Source organism: Penicillium odoratum (assembly GCF_028828045.1).
Source record: "Penicillium odoratum strain IBT 22623 chromosome Unknown utg000005l_segment0_segment0, whole genome shotgun sequence".
Lineage (NCBI taxonomy): Eukaryota > Fungi > Ascomycota > Eurotiomycetes > Eurotiales > Aspergillaceae > Penicillium > Penicillium odoratum.
The window spans coordinates 4,098,551-4,111,156 of record NW_026643147.1 but is presented as its reverse complement, the minus strand read 5'-3'; the positions used below and the strand labels follow the sequence as shown (position 1 = coordinate 4,111,156).

Here is a 12,606-nt window from a genome sequence, read left to right as displayed (position 1 = left end):
GCTGAGGATGTAGGAAAGTGGAACAGCGAGGTGAAAAGAGAAAATCAGACACGCAAGAAGTGGTATTTGCGCTCCATTGTACACACAGAAACGAGACAAGAGAGGAACACTCTTACTGAGGTTCTTTTGAGAAACGAGGTTGAGAGGAAGTGGTGTTGATGAAGGGTTAGATGGTGTGGACCGAACATTTGTCAAGACCTAGTATACATCACAGAGGACACTGACAGGGATTGATTGTCTGGGTCGAAGTAGCCCACGGGAGATAGAAAGCATATGGACAGGCCCGAAGGTAGAGCATGGAGATGTCAATGACACTGTCGGACCCAGAGCAGAACATCTACGTGTTTGCAGTGGTCCATTTCAAGGAAATTTATCCCAAGAAAAGAACCCAGGACCCTAGCTTCCCGGAACGCCAACCCTTTCATTGATTAGGATTGAAGCAGGGAGGAGAGCAAGAACGTCTGGAACGTTCTTTTGGATGTGTTTGTGACTGGTGGAGATTACGCTTGCTGAGGCTTGCTCCAGAAGTCCAAGCTAGCAACCACATCCTCACCCTTCTCGTCTTCATACGCATAGATGATCTAAATTGGAGATGTTAGTAAGAAATAATGACAGTGGCGATTCAAGATGACATACCTCTCGCGTGGAAGAATGCAGCATGCGGATGTTTTTCCCAGTCATGATATGAATCAGTTCACTTGTTTCAACATGTCGAATTTCAACAAAATTGGGCTCAAATGCCAGGATGTAAGGGTAAGAGAGTGCGAATGCATTCGGGTTGCCCTCCCATGAGATCCTCCAGTCGGGACGAGCCCGCCATCCATTGCGGTTCACAAAGAACGAGAAATCGCTGTAGTTCAGAAGGAACTCTCCATTCATACGTTCAATATGAATAGGCTTGACATTCTCCTTGCGGGCCACAAAGTCAAGAGAGGTATCGGCTTGGTCCAAAAGAGACTGGGTCTCTGTGGTCTCGAGACTGACGACCTCAAAGCCTCGAGCACAACCAACACATAATGTGGAGCGCAGGAAATGAATTGAGGATGATTCGGCTGGGATGTAATATTCCTTGAATGGCTTCAACGTGTCCTGACCACTCTGGAACATTTTGCTCACAGCAGACTTCTTTTTTCCCTTTGCCAAGTTGTCCATTGGCTCGTAGACCTTGATGGTACTAGACAACGCCGATGTCTTCACCGAGCAAACAAGGTGCCGTCCGAGACCAATGCCTGCTTTGAAGAAATTGGCATGGCCTTGAATCTTCTTTGGTCGCTTGGCCATGGCATTCTGACCCTCTGTTAATTCGAGTGCCTCCATTGGATAAGATGATAAAGTCTTGTTCGCTAATACCAGGAGTAGCTGATACTCTTCCAAAATATCGATTTGCGTAACCTGACTGGCTTCCAGAACCCGGCGAGGTTTGGCCGACTTATCCTTGGGCCAGCGATCAGAGATATAAATGCCGCTGTCAGTGCCGTAGACTAGCTTTCGACCTCCATCTATAAAATCGTTAGTAGGGCAGGAGATTCACAGATGCTGGAGATAGACTTACCGACGGGAACAAGACAGTTGACACGATTAATTGCTGAGAAGAAATTCTCGCAGAGGACTGTCTTGTTGTAGAAGTTGCTATTTCGCTCCCAAAGCTTTCTCTGTTGCTCTTCCACCATTTCGATAAACTTCCGTCTCTGGGTTGGAGATGTGGCATACAGTGTCTGTTCGTAGCCTCCCTTTCCAAGATGTCTGAATGTGATTGGCAAGCCGCCATCTTTGGCGGGAGGAGGATTTGGCGCAGCCTTGTTGGACAGAAGACTAGACGAGGGTCTCTTTGCAATTCCCAGACGTGGAACAACCTCATCCATTTGAGCAATAACCAATAGCTCAAGAGGAATGGGCTTTTTGTAAACCCGATATTCTTCCCGCTTGTTGACAATTTTGATGCGAACGAGAAGAACCGCATGGTCGAAAAGATAGGCTGTTACTTCTGAACTCTCAGCAGTAGTCTTCTTGAATGCCATCTTCGAGAGCATTTGTCGATTCTCCTCGGTAAGCTTCAGGTCAACATAGTCACCTGGGCCGAATTTCAGCGCAGCATTCAACTGCACCAAGTTGAAGTGATTTTCGGCCTTACCACTCTCGGTATTGACACGAGTCAAAAAGCCCTTGATCATCTTCACGGCCTCAGGAATGTCCTTCTTATCTGGGTTGTCATCCGCAGTATGCTTCAAGACAGACTCGAGAAGAAGTGGGTATCGGGCCAGACGAGTGGTTGGCTTGGTGAGATAACCGTTCAACTCCAGCTTTCGAGACTCCTTCAGACGTTCAGTGTCATCAACGAATTTGGAAAATGGCTGGTTAGATGCTTTTTCTTTCTCAAACTCATACTTTCCGTAAAGTTGATTGGCACCATACTTGATGAAAGGGTCAAATCGAGGCACATGCTGAAGGAAAATATCACCAACGGTTTGAACGATCTGGCTTTCCTTCTGCCTTGCGTTCAAGGCTTCGCACAGACCACCGTTGACCTTCAAAACCTCCAAGCAGTTTCCAAAGACGGTTCGAATGAATTTTTCTCGTCGGTGTTCAGGAATAGGGGATGTTTGGTTTGGCCCTGCGGCACGCAAGGGGCGCATCCAGAAATCTCGCAAATACTCCAGATCTTTGACGAAATCGCGTTCGGTATACATGATCTCAAAAATAATCTCTTGACGTTTCTTCTCACGGTCATCCAAAGTGTCAGAAACTTCCTTCGGAACCATGTTGATCCAGAGTTTTTGATTGTCATTATCATCGTCATCGTCGATGTGCAGGCTGCCCTTAGATCCCGAGGTTCTCAGAACCGGCTGAGGCTTCAAGTTCAACCTCGCCTGCTGCTCCAAACGCCGCGGACAAGCAATAGAATAACAGAGACTGTCTCGGTTACAGGTTGGAGAGTAGCATTCGGTTAAGAGAGTAAACACGCCATTGACTTCCGAGCTGAGGGTATCCTCTCCCATAGTTTCCTTGAATTGATACACCTCACCGGGAGCATCCCGAAGACGATGGTCATAGGTGACATCGTGGAAGAATTTCTGAGCATCCAGTGCTCGACCTAACAGAAGAGCAAGGTTGCGATCATTTGTTCGCACGATGGAACCAATCAAGTCTACGGCATCCGTACCGGAGAAAGCATTTTGATAAGACAAGGCGTTCTTTTGGCGCTCGCCAAGCGAGATTTTCTCCCGGAACACATCGGCGACGCGAGAAAGTAGAGCGGGGTAAACCACAGGAACTCTGCGCTGCGAGCCACTTGAAACAGTCAAGGTCTGTCCAGACTGTTGGGTCGATTGACTCAGGGCGCTCATCGTGCGATCAGGATTAATAGTTGACGCCATCGACATAGTACGAGATCGTGTTGAAGCTTCACTTGGCGAGCGAGAATTTGCATTTGTATACCCTTCGCCGACATTCGTCGGCATGGAATCATATCTTGTCGGTACCGATTGCTCATGACCGGATGGTGGTCGTCGATGGGGAATTTGTCGACCACTGCCCATGATGTGGGTGTGGTCCGGCGCCGACGCGTAGCTGGTCATCGACATGGCTCGCTCGTTGACATGCCTTTCCGGGACTGGTCGGCCTAGTTGAGTCATTGTTGGGGCACCAGCATGATATGGCTCGCGGCGAGAAGCGATCGCCGATGTGTGGTTGAAGTTGCTCGGTGTCAGTGGTTGAGACGGTCCAGTCAATTTGGCCATCGATCGTGACCTTCCCGCATCGGAGTTTAAGGCAGGCGGAGGCATAGGACGACTGAAATCCCGGGGGTCCGGATACTGGGGTGTTGGTCCCTGTCTGGAATCCACGCGATGGGGTCGGGGGTACACGGGGGGGCGTCCCGAATACGGTCGCGGCGGTTGCGACCCCATCGTCGCACCAGTTGGATTGTATGCCTGGTAGGCTCCCGACGATGGCGCAGGAGCGTATCCATTCGCTGGCGCAGATGGCGGCGGTGGTCCATATCCGTTGGGCATTTGTCGTGTTGGCGGGGGAGGCTGCCGATGGAATTGGGGGTGCGGCACTTGCGACGACATAGTGTGAGCCCGACCTTGAGGGAGCTGGGGAGTCTGCGAGGTCATCGTTTGGGAGCGGCCTGGTGGCGGCGCACTGCCAAAGATATCAGAATACGCAGCATCTCGCTGTGTGGATGAGGCCGCGCCATAAGGCCGGTAGTTCCGGTTACGCTGGGCTCCCAAATCCGCCATGTTCCCCCGAGGTTAAATCTGAATCGAATAGGTCCGATCTGAATTTTCGGAAACGGTGTTGATACGAGGATGGCAAAAGGATGAGGGTGCGGGTTTTCGGCTTAGGGGAGGGGTGGTATCCGAGTTGATCGTGGAGAGCGTTCAGGGCGTCGCAAGAGTGGCTGATTCAAGATCGTAGAGAACGGAAGGACCAGTGGGAAAAAATGGCAATTCCCCCAGGAACAATGGGTTTGATCCGATGTGATAAGAGTCGTAATTTTTGTGCAAATGTAGAATCTTCAATATGCCATCGCTGTCCTTCGGTTGTTTCCTAGAGATTGGATTTGGATTGAGAATGGCGATATTCAATAGCCGGAGAGCGCCAGGAGCCGTGAGCGCAACAAAGTCAGGGCTCCTTGGTATATCATACCCTCAGCATCCTCCAGTTACAAGCCACCAAGAGCCGGAGAGGGGAGAAGAGAGGTGTGGGGACGGAAGTGTTGAAACAAAAGGAACTGGGGGGTTATGGAGGGACCAGGAGAGAGAGGATCGAGGTTGAGGTGTACGGCCGGTATTGTGTATTGAAATTACCACTAATACCAGTTTATGGGGAATTTGTACTGGAGTTAGACGGAGTTAAGGTGGAGTTGATCCTTCATCAGGCGGTAAGGTAATGTCACGGTCGGTCACACCGAGGGGGGAAGCGCTAGAAGGGCTACGGCGGACCAAAAGTGACAAACCAACATCCAAACAGCCAACCAGTACTGACCAACACTACTCCCTATCCCTCCTACCTCCCCCTCCCCCAATTCTAGTCTTACCTCAACGAGAGTTAAGCTCTCGTCTTTCTTTTTTATCTTGTCACTTTCTCTGCGAGGTCTACCCATCATGGCCGAAAGCGAGTTCGCGCCCGACTTTGCCCCGTTCCTCTCCTTCGTGAGTTGCCCAGCCTACTGGAGCTTCGAGCTTCAAGCTTCAAGCTTCAAGCTACAGAGAAATGATATACTAACCCAATTTTCTAATAGGCCGGAGTTGCTGCTGCAGTGAGTTTCAACAGATAATCAAAACGTGACAGGTTACTAACGGCTGCCCTTTAAAGATGATCTTCGGATGTACGTGGCTCAACACATGACCTGATCTGATCGGAGAATCATAGCTTACCCTCAACACAGGTGCAGGAGCGGCATATGGCACAGCCAAGTCTGGTATCGGTATTGCCGGTGTTGGCTCATACCGACCGGACTTGATCATGAAGGTAAGTAATACGACTTCTTGGGTATGGCAGCGCATTAACTTGGATTCTCAAGTCCCTCATCCCCGTCGTCATGTCCGGTATTATCGCAGTCTATGGCCTTGTCATTTCCGTCCTGATCGCAGGAGCACTCCAACCGACGACGAATACAAGTTTATACAGGTAGGTTGGGTAGCGAGGGTATTCTCCGGGCCGGAAGTTGACGGTTTGGATACAGGTCGATCATGCATTTGGCTGCTGGATTATCAGTTGGTCTCACAGGTGTGGCCGCTGGATATACAATTGGTGTGGTTGGTGATGCGGTAAGGATGCGAAGTGCCTTGTGAGATAGGTTTGGTGCTAATGACCATATCAGGGTGTCCGGGCATACATGCAACAGTCTCGAGTCTACGTGGGCATGATCTTGATTCTCATTTTCGGCGAAGTTCTCGGTCTGTACGGGTATGTGTTGAGATCAGACGAATCTATGAACAGTGCAACTGCTAACACCATGACTAGTTTGATTGTTGGCTTGATTTTGAACTCCAAATCTTGAGCGTGTTGCTTTTGCAACCACTTCATGCGCCTTCGCTTCTCAGCATTATATGATTGTATCAATTTTCTATCATCTCTTGTTCCAATCCAAAAAATGTATTCGACAGCTTTTCTGGGGAGGCCCACGAGCCATGAATCTCCAGGATCGAGATCTGGACCAGCTGGCTTCGGAATCGCATGGACTCCTTTCTTCTTTATTCTATTTTCGGGATGTATTATAAACATTGAAGAGCCTTGTGCGCATATAGATTGGGACCTGGTGACCTCGGGAATGGACCCTTTTACTACCTGATTCTCTCACCCTATAGGCAGCTAACATATAGGCAATTCACGATAGACTTAGTCTATGCTAAGCTTACATGTTCACTAGACTCAGGTATATCACTCATCATGTCATCAACTGCGATCGAAAACCAAAAAATGCAAAATGTCAGCCCAATAAAGGTTCCGATTTATCACCGTAAACCGTAGTCCCCCGTGCAGCCCCGCCCCCATGGGATACGTCAGAGCTGGCAGAACTTCCTTTCGCAACATCTGCCCCGCGTCTTGTGCTCGAACCCCCATTTCTCTATTTTCATTTGGAGATTCAAGCTGGCAAATGTTGTTCGGTTTAACCTAGGAGCCTCTGAATCCAAAGCTGCGTTGCTGACGCGATCTGGTGTGGCGCGCTAACGGGGTGGGCTCTTTATACTTTTTTTCCCTTATCCTCGCCCACGACGAAACGGAGATGCTCGGCCACGCCAATCGCAACCGGGACAATCGAGCATACTACACCACTTGAAGGGCAAGCCAATCCTTTCCCTCCCAATAACAACAATATGCGGACCCACGATCTCCACCAGACGGAGAAGAAGCTGGTCCAGGCCTTCCGCGCTCCGGCTCGAGCCTTGAACCCGTTCGTAATCACCGAGCGCCAGGACGAAAAACCCCTGTGTATCTCCTCAAGAAAGTTGCAGGTCAATGATTTTGCTCTTTTGAAGACTCTTGGCACTGGTCAGCACTCCTCCTTCACTCCGTGAGCTTATCGCGACTTGTGCCTTGGAATCTGACTCTTTTTTCTTGGGTGGCTTCTAGGTACTTTCGCCCGAGTATGGCTCGCAAGATTGAAGGACCAGAAGGACAAGAATAAAGTCTACGCATTGAAGATACTTCGCAAAGCCGATGGTGAGTGCGCCTTTGTCTCACAGCCGCACAGATCCGACACTAACTGGACCACAGTCATCAAGCTGAAACAGGTGGAACATGTACGCAACGAGCGCAAGACTCTTGCGGCGGTTGTCGACCACCCTTTTATCACAACCTTGGTGGCATCCTTTTCGGATGAACAAAATCTTTATATGTTGGTAAGGGCCCGCCGTTGTCAGCCTCGGGCTTTGCAGGTTCTAATCCGAATCGCAGTTGGAATTTTGCCCCGGAGGCGAGATTTTTACTTATCTCCGACGATCACGCCGGTTCAACGAAGAGACATCGAGGATTTATGCCGCCGAAATAACCATGACGATCGAATTCCTGCATGATGTTCATGGTGTCGCTTACCGCGACTTGAAGCCAGAGAACATTCTCCTTGACGTGGACGGCCATATCAAACTCGTGGACTTTGGCTTTGCAAAGCAAGTGGACAATCGCGAGACATATACTCTGTGTGGAACCCCCGAATATCTAGCCCCGGAAGTCATTCATAACAGTGGACATGGACTTGCAGTGGACTGGTGGGCTCTGGGGATCCTAATCTACGAATTCTTGGTGGGACAGCCTCCATTCTGGGATCAAAATCCTATGCGCATCTATGAACAAATTGTGGAAGGCCGACTACGTTTCCCACCAAATATGCCACCAGCAGCTCAGAATATCGTCTCCCTACTGTGCAAAACAAACCCCTCGGAACGACTGGGGCATATCTCTGGTGGCTCAACGCGCGTGAAATCCCACCCGTTCTTCGCAGGTGTTGCATGGGATGATCTCTTCTACAAACGTGTCAAGGGACCGATTATTCCCCGAGTATCTCACGCCGCCGACGCCGGTAACTTCGAAGATTACCCAGACATCGATACAAAAAACCAAAATATCTACACTGAAGACCTGAAGAAGAAATTCGAGCCTCTGTTCAGTGATTTCTGATGATTCCTTCATTAGCGGTCGTCCTTTTCTTGAGCATGCCATGTTTCAACGACCTCCTCAACTCAGGCCTCAGATATAAAGGGATTGTGGCTCTCTCTCCCCCTCTGATATTCCTTGGGACCGAATCAAATCGGCTCACCATCTCACTGGCATTAACTGCCTCTGGCCCGTCAGCCTTAGAGTTTGAATCCCACATATAGGCTCGAGGAATTCTTGCCTACATACTAGCTTCGGCCCTTGAAGCAGGCCATATCAACAACCTTCCTGCTCCCACTCCCTGCCCCTCGCCCCCACGTAATAGTGGGGGTCGGGACGACAAATCTCGCTCGGGTTAATCGTTTCATCGTATGCAAGGTCCTCAGTCGATGTTGCCATGAATGTTTGGTCTGACGTCAGCTCTCAGACCCCTTCTACTTGCACCCCCACTCTGATACCCTACAAGTTTCTTTGGTTTTTGACTTGTTTTTTGAGCACATTCAGGCTTTGAAGGACAGAGTTGATTAATGCTGATGATTTGTTCCATGATCTAATCCACTTATAATCTGCAATGCACCTGGCTGATTATATAGGGTAACTTCACGGTGATTTTTTTCGATTATTGGCGGATTTGATGGTTTCTTGTTTATACTTATACTTTATTTGATCGACAGAGACGTACATATAGTCTTAGTGAAGTATCTCGAGATATATCATTATTTTTATTCAATGTTGGCGGATGCCTGCAAGGGCATATCGTAGCCTAGTATGCACCCACGATAGCCTACATTCAAATGCTAGAACCGAACCTACTGTTAATCATTGATGAAACATATACCAGCATAGCCACGAGATATTACATTAAGAAACCGAAATAGTGAACGTTCGAAAGGTCTATCATAAACTGATCCACAGTCCATTTAGCTATCATGTCAAAGTTGTGTACAGCACAAGAAGTGGAAAAAAGCAATAACAAGTATGGGAATCATATGTGCGAAAATCATGAAACATGGGCCGTGCATACCACAAGGAGAAAACAGCCCTGTAGCATCATCTGCAGGGCATATAGCAAGATAAACTTTATGTGAGGGGATGGTGAGGTGTTGGGAGGGGGAAATTGCAGGTTTGGAGAAAATCGAGGATAAAATTGTTGATGGGTATTGGAAATGGGGTATGGGTGTTCGTAGTATAACAGCAAGTTCTTCCCTTTTAGGTGCACGGTCGAGTCAGGTGGAAGGGTTTTTTAAGCCTTGGGCTGAGTCGGTGTGCAGTCTTCAGAGGAGAACAAGAAGGGTCATAGCCCCGTAGTCAGGTGTTGGAGTTGTTGACGTAAAAATCATGAAACAGCTAAGACATTTCATAGAGATGGATCGGTTTTCCACGAGCCTGAAAAGTAAAAAGTCAGTATCTGGTCACGGTGACAAAGAAGGCCATTCGATTGGATGTCGGACATACCGTCAAAGTTGTGCTTCACAAAAGCCATGGGATCATCGGTATCGTGTGCTCCCATCTGTCCCACACCAGGACTGAAGCTCGTGATTGGCAAGATAATCACATCGCCGACCTTCTTCTCCTCCGTTTGTTCGGTAAAATCTTCATATGTGACGTTCTTGTCCCCGGGCTGGATATTGAAGTACTGAGGGTTGTTGAAGTAGCGGAAGACAGCATCAGTCCAAGCTCCAGGGCCCGTGAACTCCATAACGGTCTTATCCATGCTGCCCACCTTAAGAATCCCAGCCCTCTTCATCCGTAGAGTTTCCTCGGTAACGTACGCAACCATGTCGCGCAAAATGGGATGACCAGGTTTCGACACAATGGTCCATTGGCAGAACTGAATGCGACGGGAATACCATACGTGCCAGTCTGGACGGTCGGGATCCGCTTCAATACCAACAATGAATCCTACAGTTGACCGATCAAGTTCCTCGGGGAGCCAGTATCCTGCTGGCTTCAACGCCAATGTGTCGATGTCGCTGTAAATTCCGCCGCGCGCGAGGAGAACCAGATATCGGAAGAAATCCGCCTTCATCACGGGTAGGGGTAGAGAGTCGTATGCCTCAAAGACATCCGGGACGGATGCGTAGAGGTATGAGATCAGATGTCGCTGCGTGTCATCGGTGACGACCTCGTGCTGGAATCCAGGGTGCAAATTGGTCCAACTAGCCTCAGTGCCACGGAATTCATCGCCGAAATGCGGCGACGAAGGATCGTATTTCCATGTTTGCCAAATGTATGCGGGGAAGCTTTTGCTGATATCGTAGGGGAATTGGTATCGTAGACGTTCGCGTAGCGGTGCGGTAGCCGTCGCGCCGATCGGTAACTGGCCACGACTGCTCGACTTCTTGAGATCAGGATTCGCGTATGATTCCTGTTCCTCCGCAAAAATCTCCTGAACAGGTCGGTAACCCGGCGCGCCGGGGACGTCGGCGGGTCGGCTCGAATGACGGAGGAAGACGACAATGGCGACAAGGCAGATGACAGCGAATATTACCCTCCGGAAGGTAGGCATGGTGCGCGGTTTCTCTCCGGTTGGATTGCGCCCCTGTCCAAAAAAAACCCCCAAAAAGAATGGAACAGCCACGCGCACTTGGTGCGACCGGGCAGATTCCCACGTTCCCAGTGGGAGGCTTGGCTTTCTAGGCGGCCTTGGCTTAACAGCAAGGACGCTCGGGCTTGATCGGCAAGTTAGAGATTCCTTCGCAGACAATCGCGTGGTCGCGTTGAGATTTAAGCTTCAAGGGATCGAAGAAATGGCATGTCAGTGATTTGGAGGCTCTTGAGAATGCTCGATCCGTCAATCGTCAATCGCAATGCAACTCCTCAATTGTCAATCGCAATGCAACTCCCCGCCGCAAACAGAAATGGTATACCTGGTGAACAAGGCTTCTAGCCAGAGAATTGGAGAAACGAAGTAATAGAACTTAGAAAAGAACCAGAAAGATACGATGGCTGGAAGTCATTTTCTTTAAATTGAAAAGCATTCAAAAGGATTGCGTATGCGTATGCCCACTAGGCACATCTACGGAAGTGGAGCTCACGTGGCTTGGCCCTATTTCCCCTCCCCCTTTTTTTCATGTTCGGGACAGTATGGTTATCTTCATTTCTCAAATAATTATATTCTATCGGAGTATGTTTCATGTAGATTTATCCATTTTTATGCCATCTTGGTCCCCGCATTTGCTATTGGAAGAATGGTGTCATGATCGCCCTAAGGAACTCCCCTCGAGCCACCCGAAACTTAATACCCGGATATGGATCTTATGCCCCGTTCAGAGGCTTTAAGAACGGCATTTCGTGCCGGTCCATTTCAAGCCATCTCGACTTTCCATTGGATGTGGCCGGTCCTGTAACAATCCCAAACGACGTGCTTCGAACATTTGACTGGCTCCAAGTGATCTGCCAGTACCTGCATGACCATATAACGAGTTCAAATCAGCCGTAGCTTTGAAACTGCCTCTGCATGCCAAGCCATCTATTCTCGCTTACGCATTCGCCGGATCAACCGGGCTGACCAAGGAGATTAGACCAAGTTTTTCTGCGAACAAGCTGACGATTGAATGATTGATAAGAAATACGAATACGAAACAAACAAGCACGTAAGATTGATCCTTAACATTCCCTATTTTGCAGGGTTATCAAGAGACAGATACATAGCATCTATGTACTTAAGAATCTGAGCATGCGCATATAAGATGTGCCTAGGTAAGTTGGTATATGATGTGATCTCGATAGTACAAGAATATACTCCGTATATCTTGCCTATTTGGGTTCTTTAAACGAAGTTTCTACGTTACGTGATAGCGTTCGTAATGAGCCTTCCTCTAGGGCATATAGAAAGTAATTTCAAGCGACAGTCAACTCCCAAAAAAATAAAAATAAAATATGTCCATCAACTCCCGTCCATCATTTGTATGCTCTTTCAAAGCCCACTATTTCTCTTCTTCTCTTCCTCGGCCTCAGAACTTTCCCTTTCGCAGGTGAAACAAAACAAAAGGGTTGCACCATTTCCATGTTCTTTTATCTTTGATATCCCCTTGGCTCCAACCTAATGATTTGAATTTTGATAGATACTATTAATGGCTCCTTTTCACATTCATATGGATCTATTCCATCAGCAAGTATGGCCGGGTAAATCCTTTTGATGTGGTGCTCAACTGGCTTTGATCTGAGGCATTTTCCGTGCTCACGGCATGTCGCGGGATGTGGATAACCTTGGAAGGAGAGAAGGGAATGTGATTTAGAGAAGTCTTAGGGGAAATCCGAGTACCTAGGGAAACACGTTCGCAACTTTACCTTTTACCTTTTAACAATGTTGAATATTCACATTAAGGGGAAACGATGGCCGATAACGTCGAAACATTTGATAGTTTACGCCCTGTAAATAAGGCATCAACATATTGATGCCTTAGGCAGTTGACCACATATGCGGACACATCCGATGAAGTGCTTGACTAGTACTATCTACATACCGCAAGTTTAAATCTGATATTGGAGCCTATACCTATA

The 12,606-nt window shown here is 48.5% G+C and overlaps 4 protein-coding genes across 4 annotated transcripts; 2 read left to right on the top strand and 2 right to left on the bottom strand.

The window, feature by feature from the left end:
- Window positions 1-500: 500 nt before the first annotated feature.
- On the bottom strand, window positions 501-4,241 carry rom2 (putative Rho guanyl nucleotide exchange factor (Rom2); the record flags this gene model as incomplete). Its single annotated transcript, XM_057141016.1, has 3 exons — window positions 501-581; window positions 637-1,499; window positions 1,553-4,241. 3 exons carry the CDS (start codon window positions 4,239-4,241, stop codon window positions 501-503), a joined length of 3,633 nt encoding a protein of 1,210 aa, XP_056995022.1.
- Window positions 4,242-5,108: 867 nt separating this feature from the next.
- N7520_007081 (V-type proton ATPase proteolipid subunit) lies at window positions 5,109-6,007 on the top strand (the record flags this gene model as incomplete). The annotated part of the gene is made up of 8 exons (XM_057141015.1): window positions 5,109-5,156; window positions 5,246-5,263; window positions 5,320-5,332; window positions 5,393-5,475; window positions 5,528-5,634; window positions 5,690-5,774; window positions 5,828-5,913; window positions 5,971-6,007. 8 exons carry the CDS (start codon window positions 5,109-5,111, stop codon window positions 6,005-6,007), a joined length of 477 nt encoding a protein of 158 aa, XP_056995021.1.
- Window positions 6,008-6,824: 817 nt separating this feature from the next.
- On the top strand, window positions 6,825-8,124 carry N7520_007080 (cAMP-dependent protein kinase; the record flags this gene model as incomplete). Its single annotated transcript, XM_057141014.1, has 4 exons — window positions 6,825-6,999; window positions 7,081-7,170; window positions 7,225-7,349; window positions 7,405-8,124. 4 exons carry the CDS (start codon window positions 6,825-6,827, stop codon window positions 8,122-8,124), a joined length of 1,110 nt encoding a protein of 369 aa, XP_056995020.1.
- Window positions 8,125-9,457: 1,333 nt separating this feature from the next.
- Window positions 9,458-10,609, bottom strand: N7520_007079 (glycosyltransferase family 32 protein; the record flags this gene model as incomplete). The annotated part of the gene is made up of 1 exon (XM_057141013.1): window positions 9,458-10,609. The coding sequence occupies one exon, from the start codon at window positions 10,607-10,609 to the stop codon at window positions 9,458-9,460; it is 1,152 nt and encodes a 383-aa protein (XP_056995019.1).
- Window positions 10,610-12,606: the final 1,997 nt, after the last annotated feature.